The sequence below is a fragment of the Perna viridis genome, chromosome 2 (assembly GCF_037379345.1).
Source record: "Perna viridis isolate PV_CMFRI_1.1 ecotype Kerala chromosome 2, ASM3737934v1, whole genome shotgun sequence".
Lineage (NCBI taxonomy): Eukaryota > Metazoa > Mollusca > Bivalvia > Mytilida > Mytilidae > Perna > Perna viridis.
In genome coordinates this window covers 24,176,599-24,203,019 of record NC_142446.1, presented here as the reverse complement: position 1 = coordinate 24,203,019, position 26,421 = coordinate 24,176,599, and the positions used below count along the sequence as shown (strand labels likewise).

Sequence of the window (26,421 nt, the reverse complement as noted above, 5' to 3'; positions counted from 1 at the left end):
CAAAAGAAGAATATTATTTTACAGTAGAACTGATATCTATAGTGCAACATAACCTAATGGCATTAAATATAAGTAGATTCATACAGGAACATAATATCTAAAAGGAAACTAAATGAAAGGCTTTTCTTTTTTGATAACTTAAATTTTTCAGTGCCTTTAAAAATCATTGGCTTCTACAAATGAAAATATGCTCAGACAAACAAGTGGTAAGTTACAATAAGTTATAACCAGAGATACTCTAAAAATTAGCAAAAAAAGTTTATATTCATACACTTGTTATTACATATACGCCAATGCCTATACAAATCCAAGCAAATTATCGAGTAGTTAAAAATACCACTGCCTTAGTACCTTTAATGTTGACCTAAACCTTATGTGACATGTCAACAAAATGCAAGCAGGTAAGAGTTCGGTGCAGCCTGAACAATATCAAACAAAAACAGTCCAAATGTATACCTAAAACGTAGTCACGAACTTCAGAGGACAGTAGAAGAAAAAAATACGATAAACTTAATTGTTGGTGACAGTGAGTCATTGCATCATACATTATAGCATGTACAGTTTCGTATTTACATCACTTGCGGATGGAAACAAGAACACGGCGATGATGAGCGTTTAACAAAACAAGACAAAATAAACCCCACAAAACAAAAGAAAAGAAAAGTGAAGAAAAAAAAAACAAGGCTGCAAAACATTTTTAAAGAGCTCTTTTAAATTAGAAACTGAGATGGTTTGATTATTAGGAACAAACAGTATCTTCGACAAATGTTCGTAAATACCATTGAAGTCAACAATCATAAAGCTGTGAGTTAATCTGCAAACTAAAGATTACTACATCCTTATGCTTAAAAAAAAACAACGTCGTTTGCGGGGATAGGGTCAAATAAGAAATAATTCCTTGGTGAAAAGAATAGATACTCCCATATGAGTAAAATGTTTTGAATATAATTTCAAGATTTTGCTTTGGTCGATTGACATACAGCAACATTGTCACACAAAATGCCAAAACGTAATAAGAAGCTTTTGAAGCGTGTACTCCTACTGTCAATCATTCCGGAGATCATCCCGGCTTTCACGGGGTTCGTGCTTATTTTTTTATCTCTCCTTATATTTTTCTTTAGTTGTAGGATTTGATCTACGTCTATTGTCCGTTAGGTGTACCCGGTAATAATTTGTCCATGGATTTTCCGCTCGTTATACATACATTCGACCTACCCGGTATTAATTTGTCCATGGATTTTCCCCTCGTTATACATACCTTCGACCTACCCGGTATTAATTTGTCCATGGATTTTCCGCTCGTTATACATACATTCGACCTACCCGGTATTAATTTGTCCATGGATTTCTACCTTCGTTGTACCTTAGATTCTACCTTCGGCGTACACGGTGCCATTATTATGCCCATGGATTTCTCCCTCGTTGTACCTTCGGCATACCCGGCATTATTTTATCCATGGATTCCCCCCTCGATCGTACCCAGCATTATTTTATCCACGCATTTCCTCATCGTTCTACGTTTGTCAGTTGATTTCCCTTCTCGCGGCTGTTTCTTCTACTTCTATTTTTTTCTAGTGAATCAGCTGTTATGACGTTAAAAAAAAGTTTAAAAGCAATAGTGTGACGTGTGGTGGAACATGTTCTACTATGGTTTAATATCGAAAGAAATGACGAATTTACAGATACAATAAGCGGCAAATAGGACTTTGCATAGGTAAATAATTTTTAAGGGATCACTGTGATTATTTATGTGTGCTAAAGTGGGTTATAATGTGAGTCGAATACAAAAAGGTTTATTATCGCAATTTTTCAATACATAACAATGCACAGACAGTATTCAAAGAATGAAAATGTGTCTGGAAAAACGTGCATATACTAAAAGTACTATGGTTCGTGTGAACATTTTGTTAATACCAACTAACCATGTCATCATCAAATAAAAAAGACAAATAAATTGTAGGAAAAAATCGTGACAATCACAATCTCAAATTATAAAATATGCTTGAACCAATAAACAAAAAATGAAGGAGAATTTCACCGATCGAACCATATACTCTGGTGCTTGAAATAAAAAAAAACTTTGTAAAACACACTGCAAATTCAAGAAAAAAAAACTATTGGAATGAAATTCCTGTTTGTACACATCAACGTCTTTAACGATATTTAAAAAAGAAATTTCCCATAAAAACCTGGACTAGACATGTACACGGACAAGACACATCCATGTCTGGACCTGCGTCATCCTCACAGTACATCTTCAATATAAAACAATAAACTAATGTGCCCAAAATAAGAGGTGCACATCTTCAACATGTATATGAACTCTGTGCAAAGTTTAATATTTTTTTGTGGTGCAAATTACACAAAGTTGGTACCCTTGACAACATAAAGTGGCCAAAAGGTCATAAACATGCTAAAAATGTAAGAAAACATTTGTCAAATTTCACCATTATATAATATGCACTTCATAAATACTGTGTAAAATTTCAATAGTATTGGTATAATACCTTTTGAGTTATATATTGCCCAACGGAAGTACCCCAAAAACATGATTGATGGACGGAATCCAACGTCTACAAGACCCACTTTCACCGTTGGTGACCAAATACTTTTCTAGAGTCGTTCATCGGAAGACTTATTTAAACGAATGTAAAAAAAAATAGTTCCATTCCAAGTGACCAGAATGGATGCAGTTACCGTTGGACAAGGGAAAAACGTCTCCCGCGTGTGCGAAAACAAACATTAAATTTTTACCGCAAACTACAAAAAAAAAACAAACAAACAAAATTCATTCACGAAAAAAGAAAGGTACACACTAACAATAAACACACTCTCTTCTCCTTTCATTCCATGACTTACTTAAGTCATCTCGCCTTTTTAATGATTTTCATGTAATAAAATAAATGGGGACACATGTGACTGTGGACCGTAGAGATTCAAAGTTATATCCAATATTTAGTACAAACAAGAACACGAGAACTAAAAGAAGTTGGAAGATGATATACGAGATAAAATGACCAGATAAAAAAATCGTGCCGTTGTAAATTGAATCTGCACTAGTAAAGATTGTACGTGTAGTAACAAGTCTGTATTCCATGATCACTTTGAAAAATGAGTTACGCTTAACAGGTCAATTGACAGGTGGTTAAAAGTTACGTCGCATTCTTAATATTCCCTCATTTAACAGTATAAAATCCAACAGAAAACAAGAATTTGTATGCTGTTCGAAGTATATTGCGTACATGGTTCGGAAAACAAGGAAATCGGTATTCAAATAGAATCGTCTGCTGTTAGAAATGCCTTCAACATATAAAAACTATGAACGGACATAAAGCCTGCCAATATCTCATTTTTATTGGCTTAAAAAGCATACTGAACGACTTCAGTTGGCTCTCGAAATGTCGAAATTTTTTAATCCGAAACCAAACATACCGTTGAAAAGTGTATTAAAATCATAGATTTAAGCCATCATCCAATAAAAAGCGATATATTTACTGGTCTGACAAAATACGATTCAAATCTACAATAAATTGTCAAAACTGATGCAAACAAAAATATATATTACCAAGAAGATAAAGATATTACTTACTTTAAGGAGATAATGTATGCAAGTAAAACAGGTGATAGTCTTTAATATATATGTACAGAACCTCAATGCATTTTTGAGGGGCAGATAGTGTTATGGTATCCGTATAAGTTCTAACTTAAATCCAAAAGATAATAAAATATCCCCCCTCTCATTTCATATTCAAATCCAAAGGATAATAAAATATACCCTCATTTCTTACTTAAATCCAAACAATATAAACCCCCCTCCCAATTCTTACTTAAATCCAAAGAATATAAAATCCCTCTCCCATTTCTTACTTAAATCCAAAAGATAATAAAATCCCCTCCAGCTTCTAATAGATTTTACTAAAACTACCCATTAAAACAATTGTAGTTGACGGAGATGGCACCGCATTTGCTGAAACGGATTACAGGATTTGCATTGAATCAATTATGTACAGAGTGACTTATGTGTTGCATTGTAAAACTGATTGAAAATAGAATTATCATGACAAGGTTAGTTGCTGAGTATGCAAACACTGGACATTGTACTCCATTTGGGAAACCCAAAATATTGGTCTCCAGCATCATATAACAGGTAACTGAGAGGAGAAATTTAAATAATTAATTGACACTCAAGAGCAGTTGAAAACAATGAATGCTTAGTTCAATTTCAATCTGAAACTGGATACTTTAAAATCAAGCGGATTGATTGTGTAATAAGTGTAATACTGCAGAAAAGGGAGGGAAATAAACTGGAAACAGCAGACACAAAACAGAAAACGGTATTCAAAAGATAGAGGACATTAGGCTGCTTGAATTTTGCCCTGAATTTAAAAACCAACGAATAATTTTAATAGAGGGCTCCGCCAAACGCAGTATGATACGACCGCAGTGGTCATATCGAAATCGAACTAAAAATAAATTAGAGGCACTAAAGAGCCGGAATCTTTAAAATGATCATCTAGAACAAAGTTTCGCCATCACCATTCAACTCAGGATATCATGTCTCCTATGAAACCAAATATCTATGAAATCTGAGCAAGTAAAAAATAGGCGGGGAAAATAGCAGCCATTTTGAAAATGAACAAATGCTTGTCATCACCATTCAACTCAGGACACCAGACTTCCTGATTAAACCAAATATCATTGAAATCCCAGAAAGTAAAAAAAGGCGGGGAAAAGGCAGCAATTTTGCTTCAAATCAACTGTGGATATCATGTTTACTTTAAAATAGCTTTAATGTTCATGATTTTATAATAGTCAATGCAAAAACTGGGTAAAATTGCATTTTGACCCTTAAGTTCTATTTTTAGTAACGGTGGTCATGTTTTTATCGGATCTCCTATTATGAGGATCGTTTATATCCAACATGATATAGACTATTCCTGTATACTTTCAAAGAAATCTGTGAAGTAGTTTCAGAGAAGATTTTTTTTTTTAAATAACACGCAAAAACTGGAAAAATCGTCAAAAAAGAACACTTTTCTCCAATAAAAGTCAACAGAGTTTAAATTTGCACCAAGGATAGATCTTTTTCTGCTTATTTTTTTTTTCAATTTACATTAAACTTCAATCTGTTATCGTTCTCTAAATAATCGGCAAACACTGGAAAATTTTTACTGAAATTTGCACCAAAGATAGATCTTATTATGCTTTTACGTATTTTTATTTTTTTTTATTAATCATCAATCTGCTATCATTTTCTAAATAACGTGCAAAAGTCGGAAAAGCGTTAAAAATGACCCTTTCAAGATTCATAACTCCAAGAATACAGGACCAATGTTTCTGCAATTTGCACCAATGATGGATCTTGTCCTAATATTCTTTCTACAGTTTAATTGTCTATCTAACTACTATACTTTTCAAATGAATAAAACGGAAATACGGAAAAATAGCATAAAAAGGGCAATAACTCAAAAATCGGTAATTCAGCGAAGATAGATCTCATCAAGCCAAAGAGCCACGAATGTCTCCGACTTCTTCCATCTGCTACGGTCTTGTAAATATAACTCATAACATATGGTCTGAACCCTTTGTTCTATATTTAGCTACGATGGCCATACTATTTGACGGACCAAAATATAAATACATTTTGTGCAAGATACCCTAATGAACATCTGTGCAAAGTTTCATATATTTCCGCTCAGTAGTAGTTTAGGGCAAGGTGAGCTAAAAAGTCGATTTTTTGGGGTGTTGCCCATTTGACCCTTTAAAACTCAAAAATAGTGAAATGTATCTAAAATCTGATTGACAAACGCAGGCACGGATTTTCAAAAGGAATCGAAATTGGACCAAAATTAAACAAGTTATTGTCTTGACATCAGGAAAATGCTTGCTTCTAGTCCCCTTTTAGGCCCCTTTTTTCTGAAAAGTTCAAGTCTTCACCCCAAAATCAATCAAAATTTGACTATTGTGGAAGAGAATTTGTGAAACACTGGCATTCCTATGCTTTTACTGGAGTTTAGTAGTTGAATTCTATGAAATATTTGTTGGCCCCTAATTCTGTAATCCCAAAATCAATACCAACCTTCCCTTTGTTGTTTGAAGCCTTGTTATAGAATTTTATTAAAGATCAGTCTGCTAATACTCAAGTTATCACATGAAAACCAAGTGTATACGGACGACGACGACAGCGCTATACCAATATACGACCGCATTTTTGTTTTTTTATTTGTTTTTTTTTTTTTTTGCGGTCGTATAAAAATTAATACTGGTCCTTAAAGAAACTGCATTTATTTCTAATCCTTTACTAATTTTTTGCAGATCACTGAGTCAAGGTTTTAGTTTTAGTATCTTCGAGTTAAAATAAAATTCTTCCCTGCTTGATACGACCATAGATGTCAAACCCCGAACAGTTGGGAAAAAATTGGGCACAATACTCAAAACTTCATACAGCTCTTAATTTGGGTCGTGATTTTTAGGTCGTACAATTTGCAGTCAGACATAAGAACTTTGTGATAGAATTTCGTAGCGGTTCAAGGACATATACTTAAGTTATAAAGTTAAACTTTTTAGAATGCTAGCTTCGGAGTCCCATTTTGACCCCTATTCCTAAGCAGCGGGGTAAATAACTCCCCAAAAAACCTTCGTATTTATATGAAAACAAGAAAAAGCGAATCGGGCAATACTCCCCCAAATCTAACCTTTATGGTATAGAAAATAGCGCGTGTGTGTGTGTGTGTGTGTGTGGTGGGGGGGGGGGGTATTAACGTAAGGATCAATATTCCTATTATACTTGAGTTGTCTAGTTAAATTTTATGAAAAAACTTTGAATTTTGCCACTGCAAATGTATCGGTCGTATAATAAGATGAACTTCACAATACGAAGAGCTGCGCTAGCTAACGGTTATGTTACAATATAGTATGCAAGTCAGCTGCTAATCTTAGATTCTTTTTTTAATAAAACATCTTACAGCACATTAAGTTCTTTACTGGAAAATACTGCCACAATATCATTATAATGAGGCTGTATGAAATGTAATTGAAACAAATAAAAAAAGAACAAAATTTTGCCTAGTTTCATTAGTCATCTCTTTAATTAACATTCAATAAGTTAGTTTTATAATATGCTTTCTGATTTACACTATATTATAGGACCAAATCTTGTTTTCAATTAACCTATTCCTTTACAGATTTTATCATGTTTTAGCAAGAAAATAAGAGAAAAAAAATAAGCATTAATTCATTAATTATGCTTCGCTTACAGATCAGTACATTTTACAAAATATTTACATGAATACTTAAAAAAAAACTTTTCTGAACTTGGCATAAAACTGAATCTGGGTCAAGTGCATCAATAAACTAAATTATGTGTCCTCAGTCCCCAGCTTTAACACCAACAACACATGCATGTTAATGTTTCAATTACTTTTTTTATATAGTATATGTTTTTATTATCATTTTGTATGTCTGCATGATCCGGTGTTAAGTGTCCAGTTAAAAAAATCACCAGCAATCTAATAGTATTTCACATAACACTACAATGCCCCCCCCCCAAAAAAAAAAAAAAAACAAAACAAAAAAAAACAAAAAACGCTATGACTGTAATAAGATAGAAGGAAAAAATAGCCGATTAAATGCAATCTCATGCAATCAATAATTCTAACTGAATCTAAACTCATCATTACTATGAACAAAAGTATCAGGTCATATCTAATCTGGACAAGTGAATGATGCTTAATGACAAGCGAACTGATGAGTATATCTTAAAACTATTGACACATTACAGTACGAGACTAATATTAACAAAATGGGCGCTAATAAAATGCTTCGCTGGGTGTAGCTTGATACGACCACTGAGATCAAAACCTTTAACAATTGGGACACACTATTCAAGCCTGATACAGCTCAGAATTTGGATTGCGATTAAGTATTTGATACAGATAAAAATTTTATCGAAATCGTAATGGTCGCTATTTCGTCCATATTTCGTCCATTTTTTCTGAATGGTTCCAGACACAATTCCCAAAACCAATCCCAACCCTACTTTTGTGGTATGGCATCTATTGGTACATTTTCAAAGATATCACAAGCTTAGGAACTGACACTTACTCTGAAATATGCATAAAAATATACAAAACAGAAAACAACATTTACACTGTGCAAAGTTGGAATAAAATTGGTTCAATATTTATTGATTTACAGATTACACAAAATGGATACCCTCTTAGCGTGACGGACGGGTGGAGTGTAGCGGCTACTAGACCTACTCCCATCGTTGGTGACGCAGATAAAAACTCAACACTCACTTACTATAACACCCTACTTTTTAAAACAAAATTTTCAACTATGCACAATTGTTATGGTCATCCGTTGGTTTTGTCAAGCCTCCAAATTTATTTCGTATATTGCAGATTATACTTGCATCAGAACTATGAAGCAATGCTCTACACTTGAAAAAAAAACTATTTTCAACCCAATCAGAGGTTAACAACCAAGGATGAACTCAAAATCACTCATTTTTGTTTTTCGTTTCACTCGACCCACCACTTCAGCAAAAAGACTGACACATAAGTTCGATCTTAATTCCCAAACAAAAAACCGTAACTAAACCAAAACCATTTAATGCTTTGCACGGTGCTGCTCGATACGAACCTGAACAGTTGAGGCACACCATTCAAGCCTCTAGAGTCCATTTTGTTTCATCAAGCGGAACCAAAATTTTATACATGTTAAAGTTGTCCCTTTTATTATTTCTGCCAAGTGTGATCACCATTGGTGAAGTAAAGGCACACACATATGCCAAAATGTCTTTCCCATAGGGTTTTTAAGGAAATTTAGCCATAGCCACAGCCACCCGATAAGCATCTGAGCCACACGAAAAGTGGACTGTTTGTGAAGGGAATTGAGGCCATCAAACATTTCAAAGCATTGGCACCTGTGGTTTCAGAGGAGTTGATCTTGAATTGGTCAATCAGAATCTTAGGTAGCCTGACGGTCATCTTGTTTGAGCAAATGGAACCAAAAATGGATCATTTGTAAAAAGATTTTGCGTACACCATTTTCGCCAAGTTTGGTTAAAATTTGTCAAGGGGTTTTCATGTAGTTAAGCAAAATGTGAAAAAAATTATGGACGACGGACGCAAAGTGACGACCTTTGGTCCAAGTGAGTTAAAACAAAGTCACCTAAAGCCCCTCAAAAGTTACGGAATAGAAATTGATATAATATTTGAGCACTAACAAAACATTTTACCTCATCACTAGGAAGATATTTTAAAGAATTCCATTCCACCATTTACTCGTCATGCAGAAGTCCTTTATACAATGAAGAACTATTGGTAGTCTCTTACAGAAGCCGATTAAATTTTGCCGTAGTGGGTAAATATGTCTTCTGTTGACGAAAAGCCTAAGATTATTGTCAATTTAATTTTTAGATTCGGTGGCTTATGAGAGCTTGATACGAAGTCAGACCTGCTCTTTTCATCATTAAAAAGACGACATCATCATTATGATTATCCTCGATAATATTTCCTTAAACCAAAAGATAAGTCATCACGTCTACCGTCGAGTCTTATTGTTGCATTGGGCCTTATGTAAACTCCAATAATTAGCTTATCTTTGAAACAAACGGAATCACTATTGTCCCCAAGAAGGTGTGTAGTGTCAACCGTCTGTGTCAAGTAACTCCGTCTGTTTCCCAACATTAAGTTACTTAAATGCTGTTTTAAAATAATTAGTGACTGAGTGGGACAAGACAGGCTTTATTTCTACTTGTTTTGGTTACAGCAACTCATTTTAAAGCAATTAAACCGTACCAGTGGTTCACTTACCGACAGCGTGAATGATACGTGTTAAACATGTCCAGAATCCCCTCCATAACACGTCAGACATTCTCTTTTCTCTCTCAAAAGTATTAGTAGATTTTTGAAATACTAAATCTGAACTGTCCCATTGTTAAATGACCTTAGGTTTGGTCTTGAATTGTTTGCACTTTGGTAGGCCTATCAGCAGTTATTTTCTGGTTTCGATTTAGGCAATACGCTGGTGCTTTTGTTGCGCTTCACCATATCCATTCTTTTTCCTTACATTGCTAATTAAAGCAATTTAGCACAAGACTTCACAATCAAATCTACATATTTTCTCTAAGTGCTTTAGTAAATGAATTATTGTTACACTGAACTAGCCCCTGGTTGAAAGGGCTTAGTAGCGACTTAGAAATACTGTGAGCAAACTCACAAAAAGAATAACCAGCTCAAAGTATATTTCAATCACAAACCCTTAATTTGGATAATCCTCTTTGTAGTCACATGGCATTGGGTATCGTCAATCTTCAACCCTGCACATTTATATAAAATACTTCACCTTTTCAATCAATTTTCATCAAAATTTCGTGTGCGGTTTTAGTGATGCACTTACAAGGCTACTTGTCTCTTTACTGGTTGGATTATCTCCCACTGCTTGCCTTGGAAACAATTATCTTCATGCAAATATATGGATATGATGTCTAATCTTCGTAACAAATTGTCAAAATTTATAAAGCGGCTAAGAAGAGTTGTGCTGAAGAGAAAAGTCGGAAGACGAACGCACAGACGGGCAAACAGACAGACAGGTTTGTATCTAATTTTGTTCGTGATGGATATAACTATCACTGTTGGCACAAACAATTAACCCATTAAAAGATTGTTATCGCTCAATATCTATTTTGGCACTTGCGTACAGAACACTGGTCCCATAAAAATAAGACAGTAAGTGTAAGCCAAAAAAAAAAAAGAAAAAGAAAGAAAAAAGAAAAAAAACTGAAAAAGAAAAATGGAAAACCTTCATATCACACACTGATATTTAGATAGAGGATAGCTGATCGATTTTAATTAGCAGAAAAACGTATCATTAGTAATCATTTGCATATATTATTCAGGTAGACACGGGAAATCCTGAAATAAGGGGAAATCTCCAGATATAGACCGAACTGGTCATTTGATTCTTCAATTTTCTGTATTACAGGACGCATAGAACTCTTATGAATGAATATATAGTAAACTCCTACACGGGACTACATTATGTCATAGAACAGATTGGAGGTTTATATTGTCTGATTGACACCATTATTGAATAAAAGTTATATAATAAATATTTAGTATCAGTTGCATTGCGCAGTCAGAAAAAAAACTATTTATAAATAGATTCTGAATTATTAATATGTTTTATTGCCTACTATATTAGAAACATTTTCTGACAATTTCGTGTTAATCTGACGACTAAATTTTGTTTCCGTACTTAAATGTATCATAATTGAATTAACCAATACCACAATAAGAATAATAAATATATTGTAGTAATGGAACACCTATGGGTATGGAGAGTGTCACGTTTCACGCAAGTCGTACAGAGGTGTCTTAAGTTCAATAAGTTTTATGCGATCGAATGAAAGTTTGATATGAACTTTCATTAGTAAAAAGCTAAGAAAAAATGTCACTTCTTGCTTTGGACTTGAAAACAAAAGTATATGATATTTTAGTGTCAGTGTATTCATAAAAGCTTAATACAAATGTCTTTTGTTGTTAACCGTTACCAATTTCTGATATAATATGGTGACAAATGTCAATATTATGAAAAGTTGTCTACCATATATAGAGTAAATCAATGAAATAAAGAAAATAACATGAAACGTTAAATGCAAAGAAAATTCCCAACAGTGTCTCCTAATAAGTGGGTTAAAATGATGATGTTGTCCTGTCAATGTATATAGTCAGTGTGGTTTTATCCGTGTCTGTGTCTGGAAACTAGATAAAGCTGACATTACTCACTTGCCTATGACACTTTATCATTTATTGTAAGAGTTTAAAGTGAGAACTCATTTGTGCTCTTATCTCATAATTTTACATTTACGTAATTAAAACATTGAAACGTGGTACACATTAGTTTAACTCGAAGAAATGTAACAATTTACTTTATTCTCTCGAAGAAAAAAAAACATCAGAGTATTCAGAGTGGTGGTTAAAATTAAAAAAAACCATTCCCATTCTGTGAAAAACCGTCCTGAAGGACAGTTTCCATGTGTTCTATGTATAAACCAATGGTAGGATTAAAACATCTTCTTATGTTTTACCATGTAAGTGTAATTCAAAATGAAAATATGTTTTTTGAAATATATGTTTATGAAGTATAAAATGGATAAAGTTCCAGTGAAGATAGGAAGGCGACATGTCCGTATTTGACAAAATATCTATGAAATATTACCAGGAAGATCCTATGTGATACGTTTTTCCTAGGCTCTGTGGTCTTCCACATGGAAATAGTTCTCAAATCTATTAATCCGCTCCAGTGACTTTATAAGGGGAAGTCAAATTATTGTTCTATAAATATTGTAAAAAAAATTCTCACTATTTAAGTATAATATTGATATGTTTACAAGTTTTATATTAAATAAAATGAAGCCGTAAGATACACTTTAAACTCGACATTTCTTTACTACGACACTGTATTTTATATTAGTGCTAAATTAATAAGCTATGACAAAACAATTTGTACTATCATTACAAGCGTGTAAACACACAAGCTAGAACATATCAAACACTTCTAGGAATCATTCCAACTATGAAATATTAACTGAGTAAAGGCAAACATTTACAGTGAGATTCAGATTCACTATGATTTAAATTTGTGTACACAAGATCAACGATTTGCAATTTAATGCCATATGTTAACATGTAAATTTTATGTGCAGTGGTGGAGAAATTTTATAAAATATTTTCTGAATTCTTTTTTTTTATTAAGAAATCTTATCTTCGTATCTTCTTCATAAATTTGTATTATAATGTTCTGTGTACCGGTTTGTTAGTTACTGAAGTATCCTGACAAAATACACACGATAAGAAGAATTTTAAGGGAAAACACAGACCCGACAAATTTCAAGAGTCACAGAAAGTAAATACAACTCCATACAAAATCAAAACCTAGTACACCGGTTAACATCAATCGGCAAACCTCGGGTGACTCCGCTACTCTACCTCAATCCCTCGGATGTGATACGGGATTTGATATGTGTCTACGCGCTACATTTATTCGCCGGAAGTTGACCGCGTCACCTATGACCATTAGAAATATGGCTCGCTTGACCTAGCCATAGGGTGTACGATGCGCTCTATCAATAAGACGTACATATCCGTAAAAATAGAATTTTAAAAGTTAACTTAATTATCTTAGAAAACGACATGTTTATATTTATAAGCACACATTTTCCAATTTCAAATCCATATTATGGGCGCATCCATCTTTAAATGAACATTAAATACCTCTACATAGAAGATTTCCCAAAGTAGTTCCAATGGCAGCTGACGTAATACAGACGAGGTATGAGGAGGGTACGGACTCAGCCGAAGTTGCGACGAGTGCGGTTATCATTCGGCCAGTTCGGAACTTCTCGACCATTACATAAAGAGAAAGGCTGAGTAGTTTCGATTTGTCATGACTGACGCACGTGTTCACATAATGCAATGTTCCTGGCTTTACTTTTATAAATTTGGCTTTTGTTTTCTTTTTCAACTAAATTTTTGTTTTTTAAAACTGTTATTGTATTATAATTTGATAGAAAGTAACCATGTATTTTCTCTATTCATTATCTATCTATAACCAAAATTTGGAAAAAAGTGTTCGTGGCGCGAGCACGTGAGCATGCTTTTATGGAGAAGATTGTAAATGTTATGTCAATCAAAATTCATGAAGGGAGAAAACGAAATTCAAAACTATGATGGAATAAAGCTGCAAATGGCTTCGTTTGTATTGGATGAGTTTTCAAGTTGTAAAAATCCTCAAATGTTTGCTAAATATTGATCAACACTGGGAAAGAGAACCTTACTGATATCCAGCGAGTTTTTATCAATTCTAGAAAGTTTACTTAACAAAAATATTTTTGTTTTAGTACATTTTTTTTCTAAACTACTTTTACACAATAATCAATGATTTTGATTTTAATGCGATACTTCAAGACAAACACACACGCACACACAAAAATAAAATTGGCGGATACTTCTTCAAAAAACGAGCATTTTATGGAGTATTCTTCTAAATATGAATTGATTGTGATCTGTCATTTATGTTTTTTTTTTCCTTCTCGATTGGCGGGTTAATATACCTAAGTCTGCAGTATGTGATTCCAAAGAGTTTTTCTTCTCTCTGTTCAGTTTCATTATTCCATGGAATTTTTTTTTTCTGCAAAACACTGAGAAAAAGGATGTCCGTCTTTCGAATTCGACGTGCATAGTAAATAATCATACGCAGTTATCGACAAGTCAGTCAATCAAGCTAAGGTTCTTGTTATGAAACAGTTCTCCGGTTAACTGAAGAAAATATGAACAGTAAGAGATGTTCTCTGTCATTCTCTCTATTATGAATTATAGGCATGTAGAAGATGATATGAGGAATAACCATTTGTTTCTTTCAACAAAAAATTAACAATCTAAAAGCTATCCAGAAATATAACATAATCAGTCTTTCATATATGAACTTCCATCGAGTATCGTTACTTCTTATGTGGGAAAATTTGACTTTTATTTTTTATCAAAAAGAAACATATGAATTTCATTGTCGCTAATATAACTAAAATGTGGAGATATTTTTGGTCACTCCGCTGTTAACGCTGGTCTATTCTAGTTCATGCCTTCCTGTAATTTTTTAAAGTAAGAGCAAATAATTCAGCAGTATTGTGTCGCTTCAAACACTTTTGTGACCACCTTCCGTTCGAGAATCTCATTTGCAGATTTTGACCGAAAGTCAATTGCTAAATTTACAAGAAAAAACTTATTGTATACACAGTTCAGAGGCTATTACCGTGGTTTTGGTTTTCGTTGTTGTAATAAACTGAGATTTTTCTTGTGACTCTTAACTATTTATTTCTATCTTCGTAGAGTATATCACTGGAACTTAACCAGGATAAAGAAAGGTAAACATAAAATCATCAACATCCCTGGCAGGTCTGGGTATCGAGTCTAGTAGAGGAAGCGACATTGAAGAGAATGGGTTATGAGTAGCAATGTCTGTATAGATATCTTTAAAATGTCGATTTGTTTCGCAATGTAACTGTTCAAGTTTGTAAAATCAAATCTGAAATTATTTGGTAATCAAAATGGAAACAATATACCACTGATAGAACAAACATTCGTAAAAACGAATTAGAATTAGTTTAAGTAAAACGTCATATTAAACAGATTTATTTGAGGGATGGTGACAATATTTAATATTTTATATGAATTAAAGTGATAACATGAGAAATACCACATATAAAGCCAGAAAAAAAGGCCTAAATAAGTTACAAACTATACGATCTAACTGAAGTCTATTGGTAGTTCAGTATTGTCACAAGTCATAAAGGGACCTTATTTATTTATCAAACAGAGACAACATTTATACAAAATATTCCAAAATTCTGAAAAATCTATACATGAAGTACTTTTTTAGATGAAAACAACATAATCTCCCGTATAACGTGGTAAATTGTTAGTTTGTAACCTGATGGCAAACTTTTCACACTAATAAATTGTCCTTGGAATGAAATACAGCTTGCGTATATACAATGACATGACATGGTATGTGTAAGTTTATGAGGCAGCAAATTTCAGTTTTGGGTCGATGTTCTAGTACAAGTAGGTTGTAGCTAATTGTATAATATTAGGGGTTTAACAATTTAAAGGATGTAAAGGTTACTATAAAACAAAGTTGTACTAAACGTGAATAACCATAAAACACATTATTTTTACTATTTTTTTATATTTATTTTTTTAAGTAATAATGAAAAACGAAAATATTGACAGACAAAAATGACCTTAATGATCTTTGCACATAATACAAATCAGTAGTACTTTTAGTAAAACTAGTACATTTCAGTTTATCAAGTAGCAGAATAAACTATCTATAAACAGTACAGCTTATTTACGTTATCTCAATCTTTGTTGCACTTAGAAAGTATGCTTATTGATTGTTATCTAATTTCAATGCGACAATCACAAATTTCTGTAAAAAGTGACCATGTGTTATTCTCGACAATGTCCCACTTCATGCAAAAAAAAATATTTAAAAAAATGTTCAGGGCTTATTCTCGACAATGTCCAACTTCAGGGAAAAATACCGGTATTTATAATAATAAGCGTACAATATCTGGGTTTCTCTTATTGGATAGACTAAATACTATTTGTGAGTATATCAAGTCCTTGGAAGAACTGTCAACTCCGTTGGTAAACCCGACAACAGATGTAGGAATTACCGAAGGCTACATGTTAGCAGAAGTTTATGTACTATAGGCACACACATAGAAGATGGTGAAATACACTACCGGTACCAATCTGGAATGTTGTTGAAACTGATTACCTGGCCAAGCCTCCAAAATCCTTATTTATAATAATAAAAAGCGAAAACCACCGGGAAGATCTTTGCCTCAGCAGTATAAGGCGGTGTACGAAAATATATTTAAGGTTAAACTTAAGTGGACAGTTTAAACAGATAAATAGCAAAGAACTTATTCATCAATTTCTCCCAACATCACATATAAATCTATATCCATAGGTTTATGTGTGGATGGGGCAGTGACATTACATCAAAATGAAGTTCCTTTAAACCATTACTAATGTTGATTCAACAATGCAGTCAGAACAGATTAGACATTTCGATCACAGAGATCTAGATCTTTCAATAGTAGATCCAGAATCATATTATTAATGTATGTATTGTATGTACATTAGCTATTCCAGAAACCGTTCTTTGTTCTTGTAATTGTCTTCGACATTCCTTTTTTTATGTCACATAGTTAGTATAATATGGCATGAAAAGGTTTGGCATACATGTTAAAACTTTATTTGCTTGATGTGGCTTTATATACAAGGCTGGCACTCAATGTTATAATTAATAGTTAAATGATAAAATATTGCCATCTGTTTATAAAAAAAGTTTTTAAGCCAAAAAATTGCATTCTAGTAACATTACCTTTAACATTTATTTCAAATTATACCAGTTTACTGGTGAAAGTTTATGCTACTTTCTATATCAATCAACATTTTCCATATGTTTAGTCATTCTCAAATTTCCAGCAATTATAATAATCGTCGATTTCTGTATCGTGTCACTATTCCATCAATTATTTACAACAGGGTTGATTACGACTTTCTGAGGTATAAATGAGTGCGTACAATCCAAAAATATCAAATTAAAGATATAAATAAAAACTAAATAAGAGGAAATTTGTAATCGGAAATTGTGTTATTACTTCATTAACTTTTTATTGATTCTGAAAATAGTAGACTATGCCCACCCCTTCACACCCCTACAATCGTGAAAAGAATGCGCCACAACAAATTCCCACAATGCAAATACTACTGCACAACACTTGCACAACTATCAATTGTAAACAAACACATACACGCTCTAAATAAAGATCATTCATATTCCGTCTCTTTAAATATACATCCATTTGATCAAAATTCAGTATTCCAGTCAATGGGTTGAAGATGATATTATGATTTTACACAGAAAATATCATTTCAACGATCAAGCTATAGTTAAAATCCCAGACGTATATTCAAATAATCTTCCCTGTCTGTTTTAACCATATGCACACTATCATGCATATATATGCATATATTGTGTAGTGAAGGTAAACTTTAACCTGGAAAATTGTGCAGCGTCACACGAATAATGTCAGTGACATGCATTAGGGTTGTCTGACATGCAGACAGAAGATATCAAAGGGCAGACGTTTGGGGCTCTTGTGGAGGGGGTATTTTTTTTAAACGAAGATTTATCAGGATACGATGGAACTAAAAAGTAAAGACATATATCGATTGATCAATGTACCGAGAATACGGAACAGCAATTTTATCAAGTCAACGCCTAACGAGTTGTTCCCTTTCTCCGACAACACAATTTCTACTAACACTGTGACAAATTAACTATAAGTAGAATATATCCTTTAATAAAAAGATGAATAAACATAATACAGGGCCCTATACAAAAATTCTTGGGCCCTTTGAAAAGAGAAAAAACACCATCGCCAATATCGGGTGACACATTGTGACATTGGTTAACCTATATAGCTACGTTTATACGAACGAGAATTCTTATCTTTTGATAGAAGCCATTCTTCTGAAACAAAACACTTCCCGAGATCAACTCTAGAAAGAAAATTAGCACCCTAAACTATTCAATAAATTCTACATTAGAATATACATTTTTCGTTTCAGATTTTGTTCACCAGTGTTACTCGTGATTCTCACTTAAAACAAATTTATTTTTACAATCTACCACAAAACTTTATGGGGTTTCTTTCTTAAAGTTGTTAGAATTTCCATTGTTTGTGTTTTAAATAAGTTTGGCTATCAGAAAAGGCATGTTTGTCTTTACTAATTTACCAGTGTGACATAGGGTAAACGTCGTTGGAAAGCCATTTTAAAGAAGCATATTTGTCATTTGGTTTGAAAGAAAACAAGAACACGAACTGTAGGCAGACTTGTCTGGCAGTGGTATTTGAAGTATATTTTCTTTTGTTATATTTGTTTCCTTTGCATGTTCTAAGAAACCATATTCTATGATATTAAAGTGCTGGCGGTCCTAAAACAAAGAAGTTCTTGGATCTAGTTACATGACAATAATCTGGATGGTCTAGAAATTGTGTTCTTTGAGATATTGTGCGTGTTAAAATAGTAAAATATGTAAATGGAAGAATGAAAAGTGTGTTGTACATAACACTAAGGGTGATATTTTGAAACTGAAATCAAGAAAAATATGTATATGACTATATCTACATAGCGATAATCTTATTTCACTATTTATCTTATCAGACTTATATTCATAATTTTCTCATAATATGTTTGAAAATTACAAGATGATTATTTTACTAGTAGGAAAGTGTATTTTTTCAATTATTTCTTCGTTTTTATTATTCACTTATGGGACTCTTTTACAATATTGTAATATCACCCTTAATCCGAATATGAATACATGATTTTACAAGTATTTTCTATGCACACAAATGTGCATGAGATGATTAGAAACACAAACCAATATGGTTCCTCGTGGTTATAAACGAAATCATATGTTACTTTTTCACCGGTACCATAATTTCTTTTAATTCAAAATTCAAAATTGTATATCCAGTCAAACTAGCAATTCAAACTGTCTAATTTTTAAAAGTGAAATAAATTTTAAAACCGCATAAAAATTTAAAAAAGTTTAAAGATATATGAATTCTTGTTTTTTATGAAAAAATGGAAGATTCAAACCTGTTTTCACCAGGCGTTAGTCGTTGTAGAGCATGGTACGATTTGCCGTCATACCACATTCCGTAAAATGGACATCCCATCCGTCATTCGGGTAGCCAGTGTCCCGATTCCGTGACCTTCTGGCTTGTTGCAATGGCCAGTCGATAACAGTTTATTACCTCCCCTGTTTTAGATAGAAAGTAAAGGATTTCAATGGAACAAAAAAGTATTTTTACATGTTGTATTTTGAAAATGTTAATGATGTACAATTTTAATTCTTCATCGAATCATTCACTAATTTGTCTCAATTTATTAAAAATAAATGTAAAATATGTCAGTAGGTAATGAATCTTCTGTAATGAAGGTAGAAAACGAAGCGTCGAAAATGGCTGACGACAAAGAAGCCGGTAAAATCGAATGTCCAGATCTAAGCACGGTATACTTATAGAAGTAAAAGTATAGAACTTATACCCTTCGTCTCAATTTTAAAGGGCAGTGTAAACGCTTCGTTTTCTTCAGTTGTATCGCAGAATTGTGGATGCGAGCCACTCAATTACAGTTTCTCCAGACTTACTTGATCAAACCTGACGCTGGCTAAATTAGCAGAATGATAATACTATATTAGTACCGAAATAAGGCTGTCCCCCTGACGAAACATTTCCAGATATGTTTAATTATTTCACTATTCAAGGTAGTGCCCACTATAGTGGAACTGGAAGAGTAGGATATGGAGTTTCTGTTATGCTTAAAAATTACACTGATTAAAATAAAATTGTTTTCTTGAGATCTTCTAATCTTTGAAAATAATCATTTATCTACAAATAAGAGGTTTTGTATGATTATTTCAAATTTCCCACTTAAAAAAAAAAGCAAGATGCATAGTTTCAGAATATAATAAGGATGAGATAGTTTTGAATAAACCAACAATATCACTGTACCAAAGGATATCAATTCATTATTGACCTCACTGCCACTGGTTGCACTGAATCATGTGAAGATTCAAAAAGGTATACTTTGTAAGTTAATATGAGACCGGCGAAACCTGACACTCCATATGAGACAGGTGAAACCAGAAACACTCCAAAAGAAACTGATTCATACCCAGGTTTCTTGAAGCAGCTTGGTCCTATAAAATCTTAGGTGTAGTAATATTTTTCCATTTATTTGTTGTGATGTCATGAGATGGAGGAATTTGGAATTAGTTTATGTACTGTAAACCCCAGGACCCTTAAACCATCATGCAGACATTTTTTACTTATAGTATATCTGGCCTTTAAATTTTGTTTTAACATTGTTGGACTCTTCTTCCATTTAGCTCCACTCATGAGGGCATTATTGCTTTCAGGTAACGCAATTCCACAGTATTTTTAATTGCGATACTTTGAGAAATTTTCTGCTACAGCTGTGCATTTAATGGATTGGTTAGATTTTGTTAGCATTTGTCCTTACCAGAGTCAATTTCTTGATAATGAAATGGCACTTGATAAGATTAATGATTATTTTTTTTCCACCGCCATAGGAGATTTTGTATTGTAAATTAAAGATTTCCAAGGGATAATCTATTAAAGTGTATGATGGGGCAGGTAATGCTACAGTAGTATGGTGTTCACAGAATGTTTAATGTTTCTGTGTCTGTATAAAGCATATATGAATAGTGTTCTTAACAAGAAAGGATGCATATGTGTCAATATATATTTGTTCCATATAGCAGATGTTCCTTAAGTACATGTTAATTTATTATAAACAAATCCATAATCAGCATACCATGTGGAATGAATATTATATAACATTAGTAACAAGTTAAATCAGTGCTTTACTTGGCACATGTAAATTAGTCAAATGATAATAAGTTATGAATGGATTGTGTCAAATCAGCACCTTGATTAAACAATTCTTAAGAATGGCAAATGCAGCATATTTAACTACAAAAAATTACTGTGCTTTATCCAAAAAAGTAATATTTAATGGAAATTTTAGTTGATATTCTTTGTTCATAAATATCAAATGTAAAAACCTGTATGTGCATTTATTTAAAATTTCTTAGAATGTGTGTTGCGAGACTGATAAAGTAGTTATCTGAATTTAGTTATTTTTAAGTAATAATTTAATTTGCTTTGTAACATGCTGTCTGATTGGTTGGTTCTCTTCCAGTAAAGCAAGTTATTTTGAATTTCCTTTGGTACCCTGACATCATTAATGTTGATTGGTCCGCACTTTGCGATTCAAAGAATCCTAAACAAAATGACATTTTGGTAATGAACAACTTCTTGATATTTGGATTTGATTTAATTATGAAATTAAATTATAAGGGATGTTTTTGATTTTTGAACAGGCTATTCAAAATATTATTAATTAATTAACTAAAACATATTTGACTAAATACAAGTAAAACTGCCAAATCAATAATTTCCTCATGCAAAGGCCAATACAGATTTTTTTGTACTGGCCAGGTTTGCAAGCCCAATATATGCATATTTGAGTACCTCTAAACTTATCATCAAGCTTCCAGATAACTCTAAAGAGTTTAGCAAGGCGTCGTTGCAGAAGTAAACTTATGATTGAAAACTACATTTTTGTACACTATTTTCAAGAGGAATTGTTTGAATATGTTAGTTTAGAATATAAGCAGATGAAATTTGGTGGAGTCCGTTGAAGTAAAAGAAAATATCAACAAAAAACTATGCATACTAAGATGATGTAATGACACATTTTAATGCAAATGATTAACCTTTCATCTTACCCTTTATGAGCTGCATGTAATAAAATTTGTAGACCTTAAGGGTGACTGGAGTTTATAAAAGTCTTCATGACAACAGTGGAACCTTACTGTCAAGAAAAGCATAATTTTGGGATAAGTCACATCAGGGTAATCTTATAAAGCGTACATGTTTTTTTTTTCTAAAATGACTTATACCATAGGCAGTTTAGGCTACATAGAATAATAGTTAAAACCTGTAGTTAATTAAGAAAGATATCATTATATAGTGATTTTCATATTGGCTGAGTTATAGGTCCAAGGCTTGTCATATTGCCCTTTGGCATTGCCTCTGGCCAATATGACAAGCCTTGGACCTATAACTCAGCCAATATGACAATCAGTACATAGTAATACCATTGCATGGTTTGGATAAATTTACACACCACTTTGCAGTTCATAAGTGTTAACTGCTGTAAACCATTTTATTGAGCTGACATTTTTCATCCTGGTGGGGTTGTTGTCTATGACATATTCACCATCCATTCTCATTATGTTCTTATAACTTGTTCAAAAATTAGAAGCATTACTTCATTAAATACAAGAAATATGACTGTTTTAAAATTGAAGTCTTGAAAAACAAGATAGATACAAAGTATATCTTTAAAAACTTAATAAGAATAAGAATGACATGGAAAAACCCAGATGTATACAACTTATTTTTAGGTCATTTTGAAACTTGCGATGTCAGGTGAAATCATGTTTCACCTTAAAATACTGAAAAGCTTTTACTAGGCCATTCTTTTTACAATAAATATGCTGATTTATTATGATATAGGCAAAGTGTCAATTTCTCCAGAAAACTAACTGATTTGACTATTTTGGTGCTCATTTAATAAGTGCTGATAGGACTCCAATTCATAACATCTGTTCCATTAATAACAAATATGATAAAATTCCATAATATTTCTTCTATTTTGAATATCTGTCATGGAGAAACTCTTGATCCTGGACATATTTACACATATACTTCATATAATGCACAGACTTTTTGGCCCCAAAAACTGAGTTGAGAAGTCTTCAGCTTGAATGTTGGGTGCATTTATAGAGACAACAGACACGTAGTCACATATTGAAACCTGATCTTGTAAGTACATATCTTGACAGATTTAATCAATACTAGATATTTTTGCTTCCACTGTTTAAGTCATTTTTTGAAGAAGAAAAAATTGAACTAATAGTAATCAAACTTACCACAGTGTTTACATACATATTGAAGATGAAGACCACCTATAATTGAGAAATTCGGTTAATGTTTTCCAACATTTTTAGCATGTTGGAAGTAGCCAAATTTTTCAGTAGCATATCCTATCATTAGGACATTACACATGGAAATTTGTAACCTACACTTTAGTTTTTTTTTAATTTGCGTAGTGTTAATATAAATGTGTATATTGAAGACACAGATAAATAAATGACATAGACACAGGTTGAGACATGTATAGTCTTGGTTTTTAAGTTGACGCTTGATGGAAATTTTTGTAACAGATTTTTTCATTTTCTATGGAATGGAATGCTTAGATATTTGAAATATTGCCTTTGCATGATTACTTGTACTACTTTTCCCTTTTCCTGGTTTGACAGAAATAGTTTGAGTGGGGTATTCTGTGCACAACATAGCGTGCATCATCTTGTTTTTGTTGGGACTCATGAGTTTTACACTGCTGATTTTCTTATCAGCTACATTGTATCAGTATCAGCTATAAGTGTATTGTTAACTTGTTGACAGGTAATTGAGTGGAAACTTTTCACAAGAGATCACAATTCTTTTGCTAGTTGGGTACTCAAATATTTAATCTTAAGTCCTCCATCAGACAGGCATTTTTCACTATAGTGACTGGAACTTGTTTCCATGGAAGTTTTACCATCTACTCTACAAAATATTTTGTTGAATAGAACCGTACATTATCCATTTACTTCAAACAGTTTTGCCTGCTTTCAAAATATCTATTGAAAGCCTTGACAAGGAGACAAATTTTACAATGTTAATTCAAACTCACACAAAATACTTCACATGTAAAATTTCATTTTTACCATTTCAAAATATTTGAATGTTATGATAACTTAATTAAAACTTACCTGATTTTAATTTTTTTTTTTAAATTTAACACATCTCCTAGGGACATAGCAGATGGCCCTATAGTTTTTTTGAGATTGTGGCACTAAACTCTTTGAAAGTAAAGATCTGAAATGAGGAAAATAGGTATTTTAATTAGAATTGATAGATATAATTTACTGTTAACCTGAATGTGCTCCTTTAGAAATTCTGTTTTAAGAATTTTTTTTTACAGAATAGATTGATCTTTAACTGTTTTAAAATTTGGCCACTCTTGTTTTTTTTTAAGTTTTTATTAGTTGTTTTTTGAAAATAGCTGCAAGTTATGTTCAATCAGAATTTAGCTATAGATATCCTATGGTTTTTGAGTAAAAGGGGCCAAAATCTATTTACGATAACTCAAGTAAAACTTATCTGAACTTTCTAAAATGTTTACATATTGTCATTATAGGGACATGCATGAGGGCCCTATAGTTTTTGGAGGTTCTTGCCCCAGCTCCTTTAAAAGAAGGGGTCAAAAATAGAAAGGAAGGTTGAATTGATTTTGAAGGTTTTGACTGCAATCATTTAGGAGTAAGTGTGCAAAAAGTTACCACTTCAATTCTGATCAAATTCTTGTCTTGTGTCAAATATGTAATTGTAATCAAAATCCAAAGCTGTATCAAGTTTGAATGGTGTGATCATGCTTGCCCCAAATGCTCAGAGTTCTACCTTGGCAGTCCTATCAAGCTGTGCTGCTAATCATTTTATTTTTCAATATAGTGGGAATGGGAAACATGTTTTAGTTAAATGTAATATTTCTTATTTCTTCATTGCCTGTTGATTCAATGATTTTTTTTTATCTTGTTAGGTTAGAACAAATATACCTGATGACAGATTACAAGAACTCAGCCAAGTTCAGGAGAGCAAAGGAGTTGAAGTTGGTATTGGTAGTGAAATTCAGTCTGAAGATGCATTAAATTCACCTTCTGTATCTACAAGAACTTCAAGTATCACAAGTGAATCATTATCGTTTCACATTGGGACAACAGGAACGAATAAAACAGATAATATGGAGACAAAAATAAATAGTGACAACACTGACACTGAGGTACATACATTGCCTTCTGAATATAGCAATCAGAATGAGGAGGTTTCTATGATCACTAGTAAATGTAGTCAAAACTTGCTAGAGAGTGGAATTAACAGCTTTAATGTAAAAACTAATACTGTCCATGATACACGTTGTGTAGGAGTACCCAATATGAGTCAAGAAGTATTGAAATCAATTTCCTCAATCTCTACAGAAAATATTACTACTGTTCAACCAAATAAAACTTCGGACTCAGAATCGGACCCGGTGAAAATTAGTCCAAATGTAAAAACAGAATCAAACCTTGTAATAAAGAGTTATGAAGATTCCAGGCAGGACGAGCTGCAGGGTGAATATATTAATCGTACAATTATCATAACAAAAAATACTGATGACTCTGAAAACTTGGAAGGAGGCAGTTTAGAAAGCATAAGTAACCCTGTCTCACCCAGTAATGAAAATGTTTTAGATGCAAATGAGCAAATTTCTGAATCAATGAAATCAGCTTTACAGCAAAAGGATGAATCAGATAATTTCATAGATGAACTGAAGAAGGCAGAAAAAGATGAGACAGTAACTGAAAGCCAGGTAACAAATGAACCTATGGAAGTATTAGATGATGAACAAAGCAATCAGATGCCAGGTTCAGACATAATGGAAGAAAATTCTATGAATGAAAAAATATCAGGTGAATGTGAATCCTTAATATCTGAGGACTCTTCATCTGCTATCATATCAGACTGTAATAAACTAAATGGTCTAGATAATGATGTTGCTCAGGAATTAATTTCAGAATCAAGTTGTTCAGAGTACCCAGCTAGTTTAGATACACCAGGTCCTCCAACACCAATGTCTGCAACTGTGGAAACTGGTTCTACTGGGCCTACTCCAGTTAAGCGTAACAGACTTGGAAGTATAGAGAGATCTTCACACTACAAACAGTTAGTATCTGTTGAATACAAATGTAGGCATAACATTACTTTCTGTCAATTGTACATGCAGTGATTTGTTCCTTGTTTTAAAAGCACTAATTTACGACTTGCCGAAAAAACATTCCCCAGAAGTGAACAATGTACTGGGCCTAAAAATCATGTCTCGAGGAACATTTCACTGGCTATTTTCCCTGGTTTTCAAAATATTATGCCTGACAAATGGGAATTTTCCTCCCTTTGGAATATTTTTTAACATTTTGGGAGAAGTCTCCATGGCAAACAGCGGATATTCGGCTGCAATAAAAGGGTTACAAAACCGCTAACATGAATATGTATATGTATTATATAGACAGAGAGAATAAAGTGTTAAGCTA

General features: G+C 32.8%; 2 protein-coding genes across 6 annotated transcripts in view; one reads left to right on the top strand and one right to left on the bottom strand.

The window, feature by feature from the left end:
• LOC148624174 (uncharacterized) overlaps positions 1–19,425 on the bottom strand; it is a 32,257-nt gene extending 12,832 nt beyond the window's left edge. The window contains exon 1 of the mRNA XM_088566762.1: positions 19,254–19,425. The gene's annotated coding sequence lies outside the window, so the exon portion shown is untranslated. The remainder of the gene's footprint in view (positions 1–19,253) is intronic.
• A 178-nt stretch (positions 19,426–19,603) lies between these two features.
• LOC148624173 (PHD finger protein 10-like) overlaps positions 19,604–26,421 on the top strand; it is a 28,979-nt gene continuing 22,161 nt past the window's right edge. The window contains exons 1-4 of one of the 5 annotated variants that reach the window (XM_088566750.1): positions 19,634–19,668; positions 22,974–23,074; positions 24,108–24,190; positions 24,894–26,056. In XM_088566750.1, coding sequence (XP_088422876.1) covers positions 25,095–26,056 — 962 coding nt within the window. In that variant the 5' untranslated portion in view covers positions 19,634–19,668; positions 22,974–23,074; positions 24,108–24,190; positions 24,894–25,094. Of the gene's footprint in view, positions 19,669–19,724; positions 19,924–22,973; positions 23,075–24,107; positions 24,191–24,464; positions 24,617–24,893; positions 26,057–26,421 lie in introns of those variants that run through there. The other 4 variants (XM_088566752.1, XM_088566749.1, XM_088566753.1 and 1 more) reach the window with 4 other exon arrangements.